The sequence below is a fragment of the Neofelis nebulosa genome, chromosome 4 (genome assembly GCF_028018385.1).
Source record: "Neofelis nebulosa isolate mNeoNeb1 chromosome 4, mNeoNeb1.pri, whole genome shotgun sequence".
In the NCBI taxonomy this organism is placed as follows: domain Eukaryota; kingdom Metazoa; phylum Chordata; class Mammalia; order Carnivora; family Felidae; genus Neofelis; species Neofelis nebulosa.
In genome coordinates this window covers 118,504,036-118,525,787 of record NC_080785.1, presented here as the reverse complement: position 1 = coordinate 118,525,787, position 21,752 = coordinate 118,504,036, and the positions used below count along the sequence as shown (strand labels likewise).

General features: G+C 45.3%; 2 protein-coding genes across 5 annotated transcripts in view; one reads left to right on the top strand and one right to left on the bottom strand.

The window, feature by feature from the left end:
- The window catches only part of OGG1 (8-oxoguanine DNA glycosylase), a 43,653-nt gene that overhangs the window by 18,577 nt on the left and 3,324 nt on the right, over window positions 1–21,752 (top strand). Inside the window, exons 8-9 of one of the 2 annotated variants that reach the window (XR_009260716.1) lie at window positions 6,265–6,358; window positions 14,893–17,570. The gene's annotated coding sequence lies outside the window, so the exon portion shown is untranslated. Of the gene's footprint in view, window positions 1–6,264; window positions 6,359–14,892; window positions 17,571–21,752 lie in introns of those variants that run through there. The other variant, XR_009260715.1, reaches the window with a different exon arrangement.
- TADA3 (transcriptional adaptor 3) lies at window positions 9,316–21,653 on the bottom strand. Of its 3 annotated transcripts, none has more exons than XM_058726086.1 (9): window positions 21,258–21,646; window positions 19,649–19,881; window positions 18,071–18,321; window positions 17,846–17,951; window positions 16,194–16,335; window positions 15,997–16,100; window positions 14,679–14,788; window positions 12,172–12,357; window positions 9,316–9,823 (listed from the first exon to the last, which is right to left on the bottom strand). In XM_058726086.1, the coding sequence occupies exons 2-9, from the start codon at window positions 19,853–19,855 to the stop codon at window positions 9,631–9,633; spliced, it is 1,299 nt and encodes a 432-aa protein (XP_058582069.1). In that variant the 5' UTR covers window positions 19,856–19,881; window positions 21,258–21,646; the 3' UTR covers window positions 9,316–9,630. The 3 variants fall into 3 exon arrangements, with proteins under 3 accessions (XP_058582069.1, XP_058582068.1, XP_058582070.1); XM_058726085.1 differs by having other exon boundaries at window positions 21,084–21,645; XM_058726087.1 differs by lacking the exon at window positions 12,172–12,357 and having other exon boundaries at window positions 21,084–21,653.

The window sequence follows — 21,752 nt, the reverse complement described above, 5'->3', positions numbered from 1 at the left end:
GACTGGAACTGGAGACACAGGGCTCATAGCATTTGCTTTCTTTTTTTTTTTTTTTTTTAATTTTTTTTAACGTTTATTTATTTTTGAGACAGAGAGAGACAGAGCATGAACGGGGGAGGGTCAGAGAGAGAGGGAGACACAGAATCTGAAACAGGCTCCAGGCTCTGAGCTGTCAGCATAGAGCCCGACGCAGGGCTCGAACTCACAGACCGTGTGATCATGACCTGAGCCGAAGTCGGACGCTTAACCGGCTGAGCCACGCAGGCGCCCCAGCATTTGCTTTCTTGTATCTCTCCTTGTCTCAATTTCTCTGCACGTTGGCTTCCCTTCCTCTGCAGAGTGAGCTCTGCCTGGCAGGAAATGTGGTGTGAGGTAGCCTCAGCTTTCCAATGCAACCCAGCAGGAAAGCTCGACCCAGTTTTCATATATCAGTCTCAGGGAAGGACTCTGATTATTTTCTGCTAGAGTAACATGCCTACCCCTTGGCCCCAGACAAACTATTGCCAGGGAAATGAAGTACTGTATTGGGTAAATGTACTGTCATGGGCAGCCACACCAGAGTCAAGGGGTGAAGAGGCGTGTCTTGCCAAAAGGAAATAAAGATGCTGGGCAGGCATGAATAACACATCTATCCCAGCCCTGCTCCCATCAATCAGAAATAACTAGTATTAGTATTTTTTGGTACCTATTCCTCCAGACTTTGGGATGCATGTATTTACATACACATTTCCTCCTACAGTCCCAACCCCCAATGAGCATATTTCATGGTACTAAAACAAAAAGTCAAGGACAGTCAAATAGATGAAGGAAAAAAGGAAAAAATCCTCTTCTCTCCTTTGTTATTAAAAAAAGATGACCAAACAGCTCAGACACGTCCATCAGTTCTCGCACACAGAAAATAAGCCATTGGAGGGGTGAAAGGTTTTCTAAGATTAGAGAGAATGGAAGAATTCCTATGGAAAAGATGGACAAGGTTATGTGCAAAACAGAAAAACATTCTTTTTTTTTTAAAGACTCTTTTTTTTAATGTTTATTTACTTATTTTGAGAGAGAGAGTGAACACAAGCATGTGAGTGGGGAAAGGGAAGAGAGAGAATCCCAAGCAGTCTCCGTGCATCAGCACAGAACCAAATGTGGGGCTCTGTCCACGAACTGTGAGATCATAATCTGAGCCGAAATCAAGAGCCAGAGGCTTAACCAACCGAGTTACACAGGAGCCCCCCAAAAAACATTCTTTAACTTCTATTGCTGGAAACAAACAAACAAAACCTTACCCTACTCCAAAATCATACCCAGCATTAAAAGGCAAACTTCAGACTGAGGAAATGTTTTATAGACAATGGGTTAATATTTTCTATTATGTGAAGAACACTGAACATTGATAACAAACAGACCCAATAACTGGTCAGTGGAGACAGATAAAACACAATAAACATAGGACATTTTCTACCTCACAAGTAATCAAAGCAGTGCAAACTAAAAGGCCTAATAGCCTTTCAATTCTGAAGTTTAAAAAACTAGTGACACTGAAATTGTCAGTGTGAGCAATGGATACTTCTGTATTTCTGGTGGGAAAATGACTTGCTAAAATCTTTCGGAAAGCCGTTTGGCAATATGCATCAAAGGCTTCAGTAACGTCCAGGCCTTTTGACCCAGGCATTTCTCTTCTGGGAATTAATTTCAGGGAAATAGTCCTAAATTAGGACAAAGCTATATGCTCCAAGATACTTGAAGAAGTATTTTCCAACAGCAAAATTTAGAAGAAATCACCAAGAAGGGAACAGTTAAAAAACATAAGGTATGCCTATGGGATGTAATATTTCACAGTTCTTAAATTGATGGTAATGCAACCTACTTAATAAAAGGACAGAGGCACCTGGCTGGCTTGGTCAGCAGAGAGTGCACCTCTTGATCTTACGGTTGTGAGTTCAACCCCTACGTTGGGCATGGAGCCTACTTAAAAAAATAAAATAAAAGGATGAAAATGCTTGTAATGTTAAACAGGTATGCAGTTTGGGAACTTCAGTGTAAAATGCAAAATGTATGTTATTCATATCAGAGTGGAGAGGAACATCATAAATGTTAACAATGGTCAAAAAATCATCTGATTTTGTTTCTTTTACTTCTCTCTACATGTCTATATTCTCCAAACTTTGTTGAGTAATATTAACTTTATTTTTTTTAAGTTTATTTATTTTGAGGGGGGGAGGAGCAGAGAGAGAGAGTGAGAGAGAGAATCTCAAGCAGGCTCCATGCTGCCAGTGTGGGGGCTCAAACTCATAAACTGTGAGATAATGACCCGAAATCAAAAGTCAGACACTCAACCGACTGAGACACCCAGGCGCCCTGAGTAATATTAACTTTATAATTAAAAAGTCACTTTTTAAAAAAAGTATGCCAGGAGACGGTTGGTATGTACCAACTTGGTGGTCAAATTTTAAAATTTTATTTAAAAAATAACAAACAGGTGCCTGGGTGGCTCCGTCAGTTAAGTGTCCGACTCTTGATTTTGGCTCAGGTCATGATCTCATGGTTTGTGGGATTGAGTCCCATGTAGGGGTCTGCACTGTCAGTGCAGAGCCTGTTTGGGATTCTCTTTCTCCCTCTCTCTCTGTCCCTCCCCCACGTGCACGCCCTGTCTTTCAAAAATAAATAAATAAAAATTTTAAGAAAAGATAAAAAATAACAAAGAAATAGAGAAGATTTAAATGTCACATCCATCAACATTTTTCTCTCCTACTATTGAAACAGTGATGGCACATTAATAAAAGTTTGGGGTCAGACAGACCAGAGTTCAAACTCTGTAACCCTTACCAGCTGTGGGACCTTGGACAAATCATTTCATGGCTCTGAGCCTCAGTTTCTTCATCTATAACATGGCATAATCATACTGATAAGCATACCTACTTTGTAGGGTTATTTTGAGAATGAGACAGAAAGTGACTTTCAGCCACTAGGCTAGTTCCCTCATTGTCACTTGGATCCCCAGTATGTACCTGGTGCATAATAGGTGTAAGAAATGAGACAGAAAGAGAGTTTTTTTTTTCTCCTTTTATAGCTATCAACTGCCCTGGGACAGCTGCTTTTAATATTATTTTTCCTTCCGTCCTTGAAGCCCCACATGTTCCATTCAGGCTCCAAATTTGGGATTTCCTTTCTGCCCTCATGGTGCCCATCCCTATTTTCTCATGCAGTCAGGAGCAGCCCATCTCAGCAGGCTCAGAGGTCCCTCTAATGTTTACCAGATCTGACTGCTTTGTCTTGGTTAACACAGACATATTCTGGGACAATGATTCTTGTGCTTTTCTTTGATAATCAACCTATAATTTTTTAAGTTTACTTATTTATCTTGAGAGAGAGTTGGGGGGAGGGACAGAGAGAGAGAGAGGGAGAGAGAACGAGAATCCCAAACAGGCTCTGCACCACCAGTGCAGATCCTGATTTGGGGTTCAAACTCACAAACCGAAAGATCATGACCTAAGCCAAAGTTGGATGCTTAACCAACTGAGCTACCCAGGTACCCATCAATGTATAATTTTGTGTGTGGTGGTGCTGGCAGGTCCAGAGAGGGACACTTAGAATAGGGCCCTAGAGTCTACAAAACTGGCTTACAAAACTGGTTCCCCACCAGCTATCTGATCTGGCTCTTCCCCTTTCTGTTTCCTAGTTTTCTTATCTGTAAAACAGGGTAATGGTCTTACCTGCTCTGATGTAGAATCATTGAGAAGAGCAAATACGAGAAGTCACATATCTTGCAGAAGTATCCTCCCAGAGCTGTCTTGTAACAATATGGCCTGAGCTTTCATCAAAGGTTGTGATAAGAAATCACCATGTGAAACTCAATCTCCATTGTTGTCAGATTTATAGAGAATATTATCAGTATATGACTCCAGTGGAGAAGTTTCCTCAGCATGAGAAATTATTGGATTTTTATGTCAGGAAAATTGGAAGATGCCCTTTCCTCTGATATCAAAGGAAGAGACTGATTCATCTTATTGCCGTTTTTGTCTTGGCTGCCAGGAAGCTTAGAGCTAAATCTGATGCTTAATGACAGCAGTTCCATTAAAACTGATGGGCTTAATTTTATATTTGTATTTCATGAAACTCATTGTACACATCCTCAATCATAAGTTTTCTCAAATTCTTTTGAGAAGAAGGAAGGAAGGAAGGAAGGAAGGAAGGAAGGAAGGAAGGAAGAAAAAAGAAAGCAAGGAGGGGTGCCTGGGTGGCTCAGCAGGTTAAGTGTCGACTCTTGGTTTCTGCTCAGGTCATGATCTCATGGTTCATGGGTTCGAGACCTATGTCAGGCTCTTCACTGACAGTGAGGGGCCTGCTTGGGGTTCTCTCTCTCCATCTCTCTGCCCCTCCCCCATTCATGCACATGCACGCTCTGTCTCTGTCTCTCTCAAAATACACAAACTTTAAAAAGAAAGGGAGAAAAAAAGGGAAGGAGTCAGGTATAGTTTTTTTTTTCAGAGAGAGAGAGAGAGAGAGAGAGAGAGTGTGTGTGTGTGTGTGTGCACGCGCGCGTGTGCACAGGGCGCACCACTTGTGCAAGGAGGGGGAAGGGCAGAGGGAGAGGAAACAAAAGAATCTTAAGCAGGCTCCACACCCAGCGAGGAACTCAACCCAGGGCTAGACACAGGACTTGATCTCATGACCCTGAGAGCTGAAATCAAGAGATAGATGTTTAACCGACTGATCCACCCAGGTGCCCCAAGGTATACTTTGAAAAGCATACTTGGCCCACTGTAGCAGCTAAAATATAAGTTTGATTTCTCTAATAGACACGGAGAATAGTTGTGACTTAAATAAAATGGAAGGGTATAGCAATCTGGCCATAAGTAGTCATACCAGGCTGGTATGACTCAAGGTAGGAGGGATCCTGGCTTCTTCTTATCTTGCTGCTCCAGAGTTCCCATGGTGTTGTCTTTGACCACATGTTTCAAGATGGCTTGCCACCAAGTCTCATCCCAGCCAGGGACAAATGGGAACATGGGGGGCACATGCCTTGGGACTCATGACCTCATAGTTACACACGTCTCTTCCATTCACATCCTATTGGCCAAAATTTAAATCACATGATCATATCTAACTTCAAGAGAAGCTGGGATATTTAGTCTTTGAGGTGCTATGTCCCACTAAAAATCAGGAATCCTGTTAACTATAGAATAGATTTTGAAGGATATCTACCAGCTTCTGTGGCATCCACCATCTCGGATGTACTTTTTGCACATGATTACACTCCAGCCTGCCCTAATTTCACTCTCACCCCCTCTAATCAGTCGGGCTTCCATGCTGCTCTCAAAGTGCTTTCCAATTCGGAGTGCTATTATGGCACTCCCCTGTTCACACACCAACCCTGAATCCCTAGTACCTAGAAAAGTCATTCTCAAACTTTAACATGCATCAGGAATCACCTGGAGAGAATGTTAAAACAGAGATGTCTGAAGCCCCCTGGCAGAGCTTCTGATTCAGTGGGTCTAGGACCTGAGAATTTGCATCTTTAGTAAGTTCCCAGGTGATGCTGATGCTGCTGGCTCAAGGACCACACTTTTGTTTTTTTAAAGATTTCATTTAGGGGCGCCTGGGTGGCGCAGTCGGTTAAGCGTCCGACTTCAGCCAGGTCACGATCTCGCGGTCCGTGAGTTCGAGCCCCGCGTCGGGCTCTGGGCTGATGGCTCGGAGCCTGGAGCCTGTTTCCGATTCTGTGTCTCCCTCTCTCTCTGCCGCTCCCCCGTTCATGCTCTGTCTCTCTCTGTCCCAAAAATAAATAAAAAACGTTGAAAAAAAAATTAAAAAAAAAAAAAAAAGATTTCATTTATAAGTAATCTGTACCCCCAATGTGGGGCTCGAACTCACAACCCCTAGAGCAAGAGTCGCATGCTTTACCGACTGACCCAGCTAGGTGCCCCCAGGACCACACTTTGAGAACCACTGAACTTGAGACTAAACCCCATGCCCCTTAACCTGCTATTCACAGCCAGCCTGTTCTCAACCTACTTTCCAGCTTCATTTCTTATCCTTCCCTTCCCCCTCCACACACCCAAGGCTCCAGTCACAGTGCAGTTCTCACCTCTAAGCAGGCCAGCTGTTCACACCTTTGTGCCTTGCTGTTCCTTTTGTCTGCAATGTCTTCTGCCTGGCAACTTCCTTTCCACATCCTCTCTGAATCCTTTCCTGACCCTCTAAACTGTTGTTAAGTGATTCTGTGCCCTAGGTCCCTGCAGACTTTGTACATTCTTCTATTATTGTTCTTCACAGAGCTCTCAGCCATGGCAACAAGGTCACTGAGTGAGGAAACAGGAGTATGAATGAGGAAAGGGAGGCAAGCAGATGGAGTGAATGAACAAAGGAGGTGAGTGAAAAGAAGAAATGATGAGTTAATACATGAACAGGTGAGTTATGGTCCATTTGTGTTTGGTTGTCTCCATTAAGTCCTGAGCTCTGGAGCAGAAAGGGAAATTACTCCCTGACCACATTAGTACAAAGTTACAGCCGTCACTTACTTCTTAGTAAGATTTAACTGGGACCCAGTATCCATCAAGCCAATCCCCCAGAGTGTTCAGGAGCTGGCAGGGGCTGGGGACTCACACTGGGTCATTTCCTGACATCAGGGCTTAACCTCCATTCAATCCTCCCTATTCTCATGCATGCTGGTGTTTCCAAAAGTCAGTTATAAGACATTTGGGACTGTGGAGAAACAATGATGGTGGATGCCTTTCAGGGCCAAGATATAAAAGGCTTTTTCACCAGACAAGTGATAAGGTGTCAGGGTTGTTTCAAATTAAAATAGTAGGTTTGAGGTGCTAGAACTACCCTTCCCCCCCCCCCCCCCCCGGGGAACCCAGCTTCCTCCAACACCCATAAAGGAAGTCTCCTTTGGCTCCAGCAGACACGGATGTGGCCATTAGAAGGGACTCCCTGGCCCACTGTGGTTGTCAACTCAGCGATGGTGCTGAGCATTTCCTGCACCACAGCTGTATAGTTTCAGAAGGCATTGCACCTCTTTGAGCTTCACTGTCCTCCTCTGCAGGGTGGAAATAGTTCTATTCACCTTGTAGGTGTGTGGTGAGCATCAAAACATGCCAGTAGAGGGCCCAGTGCAGCACTAGGCAGATAGTAGGTGTGCGACAGAGAATAGTGTTCTCGCAACTGATCCTTCAAAGTCTTTTCCCTCATGAACCAGGCCCAGTCAGAATTCTGGGGTTCTTCCTCCTATTTATAATACCTGCCTTCCTCTCTCACAATTTTACCTAATTTGGGGATCTCGACTGTCATCCTACCTCCTCCATAAAATGGTCTCTGCTCCTGGAACTCTTTTACCAGTGATGCTTCTCTGGGGAGGTCTGGCTTAATGAACATGGAAGTGAATGGTTAAGCAGGGGATCTGCAAGCTGCACAGGTTGTGCAGTGCCCAAACCTAGGAGTGTCATTCATATCGGCCATAAGGGAGTGGGGCCCCGGTGAGTTGTTCTATAATGAAGAGTCTGTGTCTGCAAGTCAAATGGACTTGAGTTTGAATCTTGCCTCAACGATGATTTATTAATTGCTGATCACCTAGGCTTGTCTTCCTCATCTGTGAACGGGATGTTATTAGTACCCACCATGTGGGGTAGCTGAGATTTGTAACTTAACAAGTTTAGAACAGTGCCTGGTACAGAGCTAACATTTACTGAGTACTTAATTTCATGGCCAATTCACTAATCAAATTCATTAATGAAATTAAGTATTAGGTGTCTTTTCTGAGAAGGTTCTAAGCAATCTGCGAACAATGAGTCACTGAAAAACAGCAGCTAGACTCTGCACCTAGTGGGAGGCAGGCCCTCATGCTGTCCTCTCTCAGAACTCCACTCCAGCCTTCCTTCTTGCCAAAGTCCACTTTCATTAGGCCCTTTTTTAGTTGACAAGTGATGAAACACCAAAGCAACCTAGCTTAAGCCTAAAGAAGCATTTGTGGACTGATGTAATTGGAAGGTCCAATGGGAGATCTAGGGCTCCAGCTACATCATTAAAACTTTATCTCCTTCTCCATCTCCTGGCTCTGCCTTTCTGAGTTGGCTTTATTCTCAGGCAGGTTCTTCCCCATGGCAAGAAAGTGGGTCACCAGGTGGTCTAAGCTTACATTCTAAGGCTTTTGACCCAAAAGAAGAGAAATCCTCTTCTCTCAGCATCAGAACAAGCTTATGGAAGGCCTCTGATTGGCCCAGTTCAAGTCAGATGTCCGTTCTTTGGACCAATTATCATGGATAAAGAATAGGGTGCTGTGACTGGCCAAGTTGGGGTCATGTATCCATCCTAGTTTGACAGTCCCACAAGAGCCATATGGAATGGGGGAGCGGCAGGTCTAACAGTAGTGCTGAGCATACAAGAATGTTGCCTGTCCTTGACATCCTTCTTTATGGCTCAGTTCACAGGTCACTTCCTCAGGGAACTGTCCCCTCCCTTGTCCTGTGTAGACCTCAACCTTCCCACAGTAAATTTACAAATTATTTTCTGACTCCCTGACTAATCTGGGACCAACTTGAGACAAGGGATGAGAGCACATTTATTCATCTCTATCGCCTATACCTTGTTTCCTTCCCAGGCTGTGGAAGAGGCATTATTGGTGGCCTATCCAGCATCCATTTCCCCATTCCTACTCAGATCTTTATTGAGTTCCCCCTTCTTTCCCCATTGCCTTGGGCTTGGTGGGGAAGCAGACTCCACTCTCACTAGTTAAAACCCATCAGAGTCATCCCTTGCCACAGTGACTGGTTCAGGAATAGGCATGTGAGAGTTTGTTTGGGCCAGCGAGACATAAGGATATTTGGGAAAGGCTTCTTGCTTTTGGGTGGGCCAGTGAAACCAGTTGGCTCCTTCCTGCCCTCTCTTGTGCTGGATGTTGACTGCTACTGGCTGCACAGCTGGAAGAAAATTCAGTTTAGGCAAAAGCTGACATCATAGAAGGCAGTACAGAGATAACCTGGACCCTTCATGGCCCTGTTGAGATGCTGGGTTGGCCAACCCTGGAGGCCATCCTGCCCCAGGACCACCAAGCCCCAAACCAACACATTTCCTTGTTATGAATCCACTTGGAGCTGAGGGTATTGTTACTTGCAGCCACAAGTACCCTGAGAGCTCTTCCTGAATGAATGACATGGGTGAGTGTCCAAAGGCTGAGAGCCACCAAGCATGCCCTCCCCTGCCACCCACACCAGTTCTTTTCTTTTCTTTTTTTTCTTTCTTTCACACCAGTTCTTTTCTAACCTGTAGTTAACAGACATTCAAAGATTTGGGATACTTTAAAAAAAAAAAACAAAACACAGCAGTCACTTTACTTTTAGGTTTGCACTTTACAAAACCACAAGGGAGAAGTCCTTGAGGGAAAGAGGGGAGGGAGTGGGGGATAGTAAAGAGGGGGAAGCACAGAGTAGGCCTCAGGCCAGCCCAACAGGGCCTCCCATGTCCTGGTTGTACAGAGCTAGACCAACAACTTCAGGGAAGGGCCACAGACCTCTACAGACTGTCATCATTTGACATTAACAGGCAGTCACAGGCCTAGGGTTCCAGCAGGCCAAGGAAAGAATTGGGCTCCCTAGCCCTCCTTCCCCCAGGCCAGGGGAAGACAGTCTGAGGCAGGGGTGAAGTCTACCCATCCAGCAGCTTTAGGATGCTCTCACGTTCCTTCAGAGTCTTCCAAGCCTGGTCCTTCTCCTTCTTGGTGGGGGTCCGCTTCTTCTGCCGGGCAGCCATGATCTTCCGGAAGGCATCCATGACCTCGTTGTCTGCCATGCGGACCCGCTGTCTCAGCTCCTGCCGGCTTACTTCCTCCTTTGCCAGCCTGTAGGGACCAGCCAACCAAGGTGTCATGGGAAACCCACCTCCATAGTGGGGTCCCTCTCCCTCTTCCAGACTGAACCCACCTACCACCCCAGGATGGCACTCCTGTGGGCTGTTTCATACCAAAAAGCAAAGTTACTGAACCCCACTTCTATGATACTATGTGCTAGTTACTACCTTAAGCCCTTCAAATATGTCAGCACAGTTAATCCTCATAACAGCCTTGTGAGGTAGGTACTATTATCCTGATATTACCAGTGATGACAGAGGTCAAGGAGAATAAAAAACACTCCTAAATCCTACAGCTAGTGAGTAGGAGATCTGAATTAAGGCAGGCTGGCTCCACGCAATCATCTTTAAAAGGTATTCTAGTGTTAGCAGAAGACCTGCTGACTTCAGTATCCAAATTCCAGAGCAACGTAAGGGTCTAGGCAGCCTGAGTGGGTGAGATGACAAACCAACCCCTATAAATGAAATCTGACCTATCAATTCCACTGTTGGTGGAACTGGAAGGTGGCTTAGAGATGCGATCTAGTCCAACGTGTTAATTTTCCAGAAGGGGAAGCTGCTGCTCAGGGTAGGAGATACCTTGCTTAAGGCCCTGAAGCTGGTCAATAGCAGAGCTGAGGACTGGATTCTAGGCTTCTAACAACCCAAGCTACTTCCTTCACTGTCCACTACCTTTTTTAGAAGTTTGTTTATTTGTTTATTTTTAATGTTTTATTTATTCTTGAGACAGAGAGAGACAGAGCATGACCGGGGGAGGGGCAGAGAGAGAGGGAGACACAGAATCCAAAGCACCATCTGAGCTGTCAGCACAGAGCCCGACGCGGGGCTTGAACCCACAAACTGTGAGATCATGACCTGAGCTGAAGTTGTACACTTAACCAACTGAGCCACCCAGGTGCTCGAGAAGTTTGTTTGTTTATTTGTTTATTTATTTATTTAGAGAGAGCGCGCGAGAGAGCGCATGCGCACTCGAGTGGGGGTGAGGCAGAGAAATAGGGAGAGAGAGAGAGTCCCAAGCAGCCTCTACACTGAGCTGGACGTGGGGCTCAATCTTGTGACCGCAAGATCATGACCTGAACCGAAATCAAGAGTTGAACGCTTGACTGACTGAGCCACCCAAGCACCCCAGTGTCCACTACTTCTATATCTGCACATCTTTGTTTCTCCCTCTCATTCAATCTTTCTCTCCTCTCCACCCCACTCAGTATCTCTTTCATTTGTTATTTTTCCTCTTCTTGTCCTTGCATGAAAGGGAACTAGAAAGAGGCTTTGCATTCAGCCTTGGGCTCAAGTTGCAGCTTGGTTGTTGACTGGCTGTGTGACCTTCAGCAGAGTACTCACTTCATTGGCCCTTCACTTCCTCATCTAGTAAAGAGGTGAAATACCACCTACCCCCTGGACTGTAGTCCAGATTAAACAGGAGGGTGTAAATAAAGTCCCTGGCACACAGCAGGCACTCAGTAACCCTTATCCTTAAGCACTCCTTTAGCAATTTGTCACCAAGCAGTTCCCCCTCCTTTTAATGGTGCACCTCTTTACCAATTACCCACTTGTAGACCACAAGCCCTTTGCTGTCCCTCTTCCTAGCCCCCAGTACAACGTGTAAGAGACAGGCAGAGCTGGCCAAATGCGTGTGCCCTGCCCTGTTGTGGCTCTGTGAGGCAAAGACATACACCTGCCCGTGAGAAGCAAGGAGACTCAGTTGGACGACTTCTCTACCTCCCCTCAAAAAGGGCAACAACTACCATAATCTCCCTCCAGAGATCACCTATACTTTTGTCATGACCAATGCAGGGCAAGATGGATGGGAGTCAAAATGAAATGAAAGACATTCTGACTAATTTCTTAAAGAACTGATCCTAAAACAAGGCAATTTCCAGTGAAGAGCCAATAATAATCATGGATGTCCAACAAAATGTTAACAGTTGATAAATCTAGGTACAGAGTATATTGGCATTTACCATACAACTCCTTCAGATGTTCTGTGTTTATGAAATTTTTCATAAAAATGTTAGAGGAAAAGAAGATAAGCATGAAAAGATTAAAAAAATAAACCATGCAACAATGCGAATATAGGTAATACCACTGAACTGTACTTTTTAAAATGGTACAGAGTCAATTTTATGTGTTTCTTTCACCACAATTATAAGTAGGTAAATAAATAAATCACAGATGTCTAAGCCTTAGAGTCTGTGGTATCTGGCAATATTTTTTTCAAGGCTCTCCTGGTGATTTAGAGGCCCTCCCAGGGAAGCCTATTGTAAAGCACCCAGAAGGTGACCAGCAGCGACCAAAGCCTTCTCAGCCACTCCCAGGCCCGTGCATCCCGTCCACACTAACCTCAGCAGGTCATGCTTTTTGGTGCGGTTGTGGGCACTGAGCGCCTTCAGCTCGGCCTGCCGTTTGCGCAGCTCTGCGAGTACCTCATCTTCCGAGTCCTCTGCGGGGCGGTCCTCAGACTCCAGCAGACCCTGGGCAATCAGCTCCTCCTTGATGCGGCTCTCCAGGGACTTGGTATGTGGTACACTACAGGAAGGTAGCACTTAGCTCAAGGGCCAGCTTAGAGGGGGGACCCGAAAGGTTCCCAAGGCTAGTGACACATTCCTTTCTCTTTGGGCGCTCCCTATCTATCTAGGTATAAAAATATAGAGAAAATGATACGAGCTGGAACCCTGAAACTCCTAGAAAACCTAGGAGTAAAGCTCCTTGACATGGGTCTTGGCAATGACTTTTTGGCTGTGACACCTAAAGCACAGGCAATAAAATAAAAAACAAGTGGGACTACATCAAACTACAAATTGCTTCTGCACAGCAAAAGAAATCATCAACAAAGTGAAGAGACAACTTACAGAACAGGAAAAGATATTGTAAACCATATATCTGATTAGTTAATATCAAAAATAAAGAACTCATATAACTCAAAAGCAATAAACCTGCCCAATTAACAAATGGGCAAATATCCTGAACAGACATTTCTCCAAAGAAGATCTACAAAACACCAGTAGATACGTGAAAAGATGCTCAATATCCCTAGTTAAGGTATCTTGTACCCCCATGTTCACTGGGGGTGCATTATTTACAATAGTCAAGATATGGAAGCAACCTAAATGTCCATCAATGGATGAATGAATAAAGAAGTTGTGGAATGTATATATATACACACACACACACAATGCACACATTCAATAGACTGTTATTCAGCCTTAAAAAAACAAGGAAATCCTACCATTTGTGACAACATGGATAGACTCTGAATGCATTATGCTAAGTGAAATAAGTCAGAGAAAGACAAATACAGTATGATCCCACTTATATGTGAAATCTAAAAAAAAAGTTCATAGAAAGAAATCAGACTTTTCATTACCAGAGGAGGAGGGTGGGGGGAAGGGAATTGGGGGAAGGTGGTCAAAAGGTACAAACTTCTAGTTATGAATAAACACTGGGATATAATATGACTGTAGCTGACACTGTTTTATGTTATATACAAAGTTGTTAAGAGTGTAAATCCTGGAGCGCCTGGGTGGCTCAGTCAGTTAGGCATCCAACTCTTGGTTTTGGCTCAGGTCATGATCTCACGGTTCGTGAGCTTGAGCCCCACATCAGGCTCTGCACTGATAGTGTGGGGCCTGCTTGACATTCTCTCTTTCTCCCTCTCTCTGCCCCTCCCCTGCTCCCAATGTCTCTCTCAAAATAAATTTAAAAAAAAAAAAAAAAAAAAAAAAGAGTGTAAATCCTAAGAGTTCTCATCACAGAATTTTTCTTTTCTTTTTATTGTGTCTATGAGAAGATGGATGTCAGCTGAACATGTTGTGGTGATCATTTCACAACACACGTAATTTACACATGTAAAATCAGACCATGTACATGTTTTGTACATTGTACATGTATACCTTAAATTTATACAAGGACGTATGTCAATTTTTTCTCAATATTTTGGAAAAAATACAGAGAGACACACATGGTCTTATTTCAAACATAGGCCAACACATGTGAATTGTAAAAAAATCTAGAAAAATCTATAATGCTAACAACTCAGAGAGAACCACTATTATTTACGTCACTATTACACACATTACTGTTATTTTGCTGTTATTAACATTCCACATATAAAACTGTGTTTTATTAGGGGTGCCTGGGTGGCTCAGTCAGTTAAATGTCTGACTCTTGGTTTCACTCAAGTCACGAATTTGTGGCTAGTAAACTTGAGCCTCGCATCGGCTCCATGCTGTCACTGTGGAGCCTGCTTCAGGTTGTCTCTCTCTCTCTTTCTCTCTGGCCCTCCCCTGCTTGTACTCTTTCTCTCAAGATAAATGAACTTAAAAAATTTTTAAATATGTTTATATTTTGTTATATAATATTTATTTACTATCTGTATCCCAGATTTTGTCTCATGTCATTTCCTATCTTTTATATTATTCTAGTTTTCTATATACACACATTTAAATATATGCTGAGTAAAAACAGGATCAAACTGTATTGTGCTACAACTTTTTCTTCACTTAGCACTTTAGTGTTTACCTTTTTTCATGTCAATTAACTGTGTTTCTCAAAAACGATTAGTAGTTATAAGTAATTTTACCATATGGAGTTATATCAATTTAGCCAAACAATCCGTTTCAGTTGGAAATTTAGGTTGTTTGTGGTATGAACAGGGCTATGATGAACAACCTGTACTTAAGTCTGTGCATGCAGAAATGCTGGGCCAGCATGCACATGTGAAACTTTCATTGGGCTTCATCTAAATGCCCTCAACCTCTCTCTTAATGAAGACCTTCCCATGTTAGGATAAAAGAAGTCAACAGAAGCAGGGACCAGATAGTAGGAATGTGGACAGGGTTGTCACTCACCTGAAGGGCTTGTTCTGATTGCGGGGAGAGGTGCTTGCCCCGTCGGCCCCTGATTCTTTCCCAGACATGTCAGGAATAGGAGAGTCCTCCATAGGGGAAATAATATTTTCCTAGAAGAATACAGAAGTGGGACAGAAAAAAAAAAAAAAAGAAATGGGAGGGAGAGAGTAAGAGCTGTAATATTTCCATTTTCTTGCTCCTCCCTGACCTACAGTCAGAGTCTTCAGTCTTCACAGACCAGAAATATTCTTTCATTGCTCCCATCGCTCTGGAAGCCTTCCCAAACTGATTCCAGGAAGCTCTGATCATTTTAGAAATGCCTCTTTTTTACTGATACCAAAAGAAGACAACACAGAAAAGCAATGAGAAAACACTCAACAACAGTAAAGAGAAGAGCCAAGGTTTGTTAAGCGTTTGGAATGTATGTTAAGCATGTTGTGACAGAGGCTGCTGGCTGTCCAGCTACACTACATTTCCCAGACTTCCTTGTGGTCAGATGTGGCCATGTGACAAACTCTCTCCAGTGGAAAGCGATCAGAAGAGATAAGAGCCACAGCCAGTCATGGCCATAAACCCCATAAACCTTCCTTCACACATTCTTCCTTGCTCTTTTTCTGTGGGCTTGGAGTAGTAATCATACCCAGAATGACCTTGTGCAGAGCAGGTTTAGGGTGGCAAAACCATCACAGACTGGGTCCTTGTCTGATGGGGTGGGGCTGAGATCTCTCCCCTCCCCCACCTCAGCCAACCTGGAACACGTGGCCCCAGACTGTTACACGAGAGAGAAAAACACTACTGTGTTTGAGCCAGGGAGAAAACTAAGGCTCAGTGAGGTGAAAGGATGTGCCTAAGGCCAGATAGTGGGCATAAAGAAAGGGACTCTGTATCTGGGGTTTGAATCCTGCTTCTGTTTATTAGCTGCATGACTCCAAGCAAACAGTTCCTTTTTCTGAGCCTCAATCTTCTAGTATGTAACATGGAGCAAACCACTGTCCTTGCCTCCAACAAAAGGATGCGTGGAAAGCCCCTTGCACAGGGGTCAGCCCTTAGCCAACATTCAGCAAAAGTAACTGTGGTATAGTGGCTACTTCTGGGAGAGGTTACAGACTGGGGGGGTTGACACAAGAGAGGCTTGTGTAGGATATTGGCAAGCTTTGTTTCTGTTAGGCTATATATACATGTGTGCTCATATATGAAAATTTATCAATTTATACATGTAATATCTCTGCACCTTTATAAATATGTGATATACTTCAAAAGAAAATAAAACATTAAAACAGAAAGCATGCATAATTCTGTCTTGAGTTAGGATGCTCACCTCCACCAGGGCCTGTAGGAGGCGCTGCGTCAGAGCACCAAAGGGGCACCCATCTTCGGGCTGTTCATGCTGGGCCTCAGATTTCTTTAGCAGGGCATCCACATCTGAAGTAGACAGAGAAGTAGTACACAGGTGGGCTAAGTTCTTCTAGGAACTCAAGTCCTGGCCTGGTGTGGGCAGGAAGGCGAGGGGCCTACCTTTAGTGTCCAGTTCGGTCAGTGGCCCCATAAGGCCTTTCTTCTTGTCTGCCACGGCTGCTGCCCGGGCCCCATCCTTCTGTTCCTCCAGCAGGTCCTCCTGTGCCCAGCGTTGGGAGTAGTGCTTCCCCAAGGGTGGGATCTGGTGGGGAGATGCCACCCGGCCCAAAAAGGGTAAACACTGGCAAGCCATGCCTGGGGTTGGTAGGGGCTCTCTGCGCACTTTGGGCACTGCCAAAAAGCTCATGATTCGTTCCTTCACTTATCTGTCTCCAAGTACCTACCCCAGGGCTGAGGCCTATGCTTTGCGTAGATGGGAAGAAACAAAGGAGATAAAAATCTATATGCTCACAGTCTGGTAAGGGAGACAGGTACATAATGAACTAAGACACACACAGGGGCCAGTATGGAAAATTTCCAAGATACAGGTGCAGAATGGTATGTGTACATGGACCATCTCAAGTCACAGCTATTGTCCCTAGAAAGAACTAGGAAGCTTAGGGTCAGGAGAGGAAATTGTCTTTTGTATTACTTGAATTTACTACTGCCTATATGGACTACCTTTTCAAATAAATTTTCTTTTTCAAGTAAGTTTTTTAAAAATTCAAAGAACTGATGTGCTAGAGGTAGGTCAAGGTGCTGTGGCACATGAAAGAGAAATTTTCTGCAAGCAATCTGCAAAGGCATTTTGGTGGAGATAAGAGATCAGTGCTTTGAAGGATGAGCTAGTTTGCCAAGGGAAAAGGAGGAGCATGTACAGAAGCCCAGAGACCAGCAAGGATCCTGTGTGGGCCTAGAGTGAGGGTAAGGTGCTTGTCGGGGCTGGTAAATGCAGCAGTGAGGAGGGGGAATGACTGAGGAAACTGGAGACGGGTGGTGGGTCTGTGTCATCAAGGACCAAACTACTTGGAATCGATCTTGTGCCAAAGAGGAGCCAGAGGAGGCCTGGGAACAGGGCTGTGTCACATCTGATCATGACAGCTGGACTATGGGAGAGTTCTCCCAAACACTTATTTTCTACATTTTCTTTGATGGAAACTGTTTTATTTACATCATAAGAAACCTAACTTTTACATACTAAAGAAAAAAAAAGTCCCTTTGGAGACAGGGAACTGTCTTGACACCACTTGGACAAAAACTGATGAAGTCTTGAATCAAAGCAGAGGGGCACCTGGGTGGCTCAGCTGGTGAAGCGTTTGACTTTAACTCAGGTCATGATCTCACCATTCCTGAGTTCAAGCTCCGACTGAGGCTCTGTGCTGACAGCTCTGAGCCTGGAGTCTGCTTCAGATTCTGTGTCTCCCTCTCTCTCTGCCCACTCGCATTCTGTCTCTCTCTCTCAAAAATAAACAAACGTTAAAAAAAAAAAAAAAAAAAGCAGAGGGGATGGAGATGTTGGTACAAAGAACAGCCTCACTGAAGGAGATCCATTAGGATGTATGTGGTGATCATTTGGAGGGTACAGAGAGGAAACAATGCAAGAAGAAAGCTGACAATTAGAGCCAGGGTGCCTGGGTGGGTTAATGCGTTAGATAGGAGGTTGGGCAGGGTGGGGGAAGGAAAAAGATACATGACTTTGGGATCTTTGATTTTGAGGCACTTCTCAAGTCCTCTAGTTCGTCACCATGTCTACTAAGGTCCAATGTTTCTACCTTGTAATGTTCAGCTTCATCTTCTGGTGGTTTCAGTAGTTCTTCTAGCGTGCGTACCTCCTCACTGGTAATATCAGCACAGTAGGGCTCCACTGAAGCCCAGAACCTGCAGGGAGAAGCAGATCCTGAATGGGAATCTCCTGTCCCACCAGCCTCAGTCCCAGACCCCTCCACAGCCTTTACTATTTGAATCCAAAGGCCCCTCTATGTTCTCTGGCCCGGAACCTGTTGGGCGCATCATTCTTGGGGATCCGTGGCACGTCAATTGGGTCATCAGTGAATTCATATTCCTGGATCTTGGGCTGAAGGTTTTTGGATTTGGGCCGTCCGGGGCCAGGGCCAGGCCCATGTCCCGCTTTTCCTTCCAGTTTCTGCTTCTTCGGCTTCCCATGTTTGGGGGGAGCTCCAAGCTCGTGGTCTCGACCCAGCTTCAGGAATCGGCGATCACCTTTCTTATCTTGCCAGTCAGTGAGGATCTGAAATTTACAGAGGACTGTCACTGAGAGGGAGAAAGGAAATGAGAGGACAATTCTTTCTCCTAGTGAAGAATTAGGATCTAGAACTTGAGAAGACTCCAAGGTCTTTTTATTTACCCATCTCCTGTTTAGTAAACTCCTAAGCATCCTTCAAAACTCAGCTCCTTTTCTGTGCCTGCCTCACAGAACTTTATTCATATACTTGTCATCATTCCATTCATTTGTCTGTATTGACTCACCTCTGTATCACCCAAACCACTTACAGTGTTTAGGTCAAACAAATGATCATGCCCTAGTGCATGTTAGCACTGGAATATGCTGGTGGTAACTTTTGGGGGAATGCAAACAAGCCTCCCAGCAAACCTTCACTTCAAATGTCACCACAACTGGGAAGCCTTCTCGACATCAGTTACCCAGCTTCTTAGAAGCTATAATACAACTGATTATGCCACAGCCCTGATCAAAAAGCTTCAGTGCACTTCCAGGGATCACAAGTTAACTATTCATCCTTTGAGCTCCAATTAAAAAGGCCTCTTTGTGTCTCTGACACTTTGTACCTCCACTGCAGGCCCAATTGTGTTGTTTGGTCAACCTGGAATGAACAGGATACCTTGTCTTTTCAACTAGACTAGAAGCTACTGGAGACCAGAAAACTTATCTTAACTATCTCTGTTCCCCAGGATCTGGCATAGTATCTGGCCCACGGGGCTGAGGGGATATTTATGTTGTCAACAGAAATGATCAGAGTAGTACCAAATAACATTTGAAATACTCAGGGTCAGACATCAACCGATGTTCTGCAAAAGTATCTCTTTTAATCCTCACAAAAGCTCTGAGGTACCTATGATTCATCCCTGTTTGCAGATTTGGAACTGATGCTCAGAGATAGGAGGCAACTGTCCCAAAATCATACAGCTAGGAAACAGCAACACTAGCAAGTGCTTAGGCCAGGATTCAAATACAGGTCTCCTCAGTCCCGTTCCTTTAGTACTTCTAACCATAACCAACATCACCTGTATTTGTCTGACCTCCCTTTCCCTTTAGTTGGCAAACTCCCTGAAGACCAGAAGTGTCCTAATAATTACTTCTAATGACTAGCAGCCAAAACATAATGGGGGTTTGGAGGTCAGTAAATTAGAAATCTTGAAATTTATGAGGATTGTGCACATTCTTGTGTATTCTACATGTCACCCGAGCCCAGTTTAGGCCTCTCCTCACCCCTCTAAGCTCCTGTACCTCAAGGCCTCAGCTGGTGGGGCTAACTCAATGACCCATCCCATCACTTGTCACAGTCCACCCTGGTGATATCCTCTCTGTAGGGTATCACCTGGGTTTCAGCCTCGAGAACCCGTAGGCGCCGGCTGGCAGAGGAAAGTAGGGTCTCAAGCTCCAGCTGCAGAGTGTCCAGCTCCTCAATGCCGATGCCATCATCCTCAGAGCGGGCCAGCACTGCCGTGTAGCGTGGACAAACCTTCAGGTGGTCCACAGACTTGAAGTCATGGAACTGCAAGGGGCAGTCCTTCAGTTCACTCATGGCCCAGGATACGGGACCCTGTGGAACTGGAGAGAAGAGAGCCATGGATAGAAGATAAAATGGGACAAGAAAAGTCTAAGAGCTCCCTCCATCTACGGACAGTTTCAAGGGGAAAGCCAGGCTTCAGTACCCTATTGACAAGGTCAATGGCACAGCTCCTACTCAGAGAGCCCTTACTGTGCATTAAGCTAAGGGCAGACGTTTTACTGGTTTCTCATCAATTCCTCACCCAACCCCATAAAGAGGGACAATGGTGACCTACACTTTACAGATAAGGGAACTCAGACTCCAAGGATTTTACCTGCCCAAGTTTACCAAGATGCAATCTGAATCCAGGTAGTTTTGAGTCTGTGTCACTAATTACCATGATATACTATGCCCTGTTTTTCTGATGCTCTTCTGTTCTCCACTTGGGTTCTGCTAAGCCCCTGAACTCCAAACATCCATTCTTACAATGTTAATGTTCTCTGTGCCTCCCAGCCTCTCCTTGTCTCACCCCTTCCCATCTTTGTACCTTCTCTTTGCCCCTGACAGTGGATAAGAATGTGGGATGGTTGGGGCGCCTGGGTGGCTCAGTCGGTTAAGCGTCTGACTTCGGCTCAGGTCACAATCTCACAGTCCGTGAGTTCGAGCCCCGCGTCTGGCTCTGTGCTGACTGCTCAGAGCCTGGAGCCTGTTTCAGATTCTGTCTCCCTCTCTCTCTGACCCTCCCCCGTTCGTGCTCTGTCTCTCTCTGTCTCAAAAATAAATAAATGTTAAAAAAAAAAAATTAAAAAAAAAAAAAAAGAATGTGGGATGGTAAGGGGTGCCTGGGTAGCTCAGTTGGTTAAGCGTCTGACTTTGATTCTGGTCATGATCTCCAGGGTCATGGTTCAAGACCCAGGTTGGGCACTGTTCTGACAGCTTGGAGCCTGGAACCTGCCTCGGATTCTGTCTCTCTCTCTCTCTCTCTCTCTCTCTCTGCCCCTCCCCCTCTCGTGCTCTGTGTGTCTCCCTCAAAAATAAACATTAAGAAGTTAAAAAAAAAAAAAAGAATGTGGGCTGATAAACAGGACATACCTGGGTTCAAGCCCAGCCTTTTACCATTTTCTATTTACATAGCTCTGATTGTTTTTTAACCTTCCTGAGTCTCGATTTTCCCATCTACAAAATGGGGACAAAAGAAATCTGAGTCTGTTTCCCCATAAGAAGTCTGAATTTGTAAAATGGGGATCACAATAGTACCTACCTCCCCGGGATGTTCTGAGGATTAAGAGAGGATGCTCGTCAAGAGCCCAGTTCAGTGCCTGACACAGAAGTGCGCCTGTTTAATGTCTGGCCCCTCCCGTGGGTCGCCCCAGTGACTCGCCTTCAGGGTCCCCGTCCTCCAGGGACCCCCTAACGCGGCCCCTACCCCCTCTACCTCCTCACTGCAGCCTCCTGCAGCCTCCTACGGCCCCCAGGCCGCGGGAGGGGTTGGGGAGTTCCGGTTGGTGGGAGCAACCGCCCCGGAACTGGCTAGGGGCGGGCCCCCTGCAGAAGACGCGCGGGTGGGAGACGCGAGGGAGAGCCCAATATGGCTTGCGGGGAAGGGTTTGCAGGCCGCGAGCGAGCCCACTGCAGGTGGGATGGGGGCGGGGGTATGCCTCGGGCCTACTCTGGGGAACAGCCGGAGGCTGGGGGCGGGGCTCGGCAGCCGAGATCTCAGCCCGGCAGTTAGTTCCGCCGTGCCCCAGGGGCTGCAGGTAGGAGGGGCCCAGAGAAAAGATAGGGGCGCGGAACCGGAAGGAATGAAGAGCTCCTCTGCCTCGCCTTGTCCTAATATGGTGCCCAACCTGAGGCCGGGCTGCACCATTGCCTGACTATGGGGAAAGACAGCAAAGACAAGAAGGCCAAAGTCACAAGCGAGAGCTACACT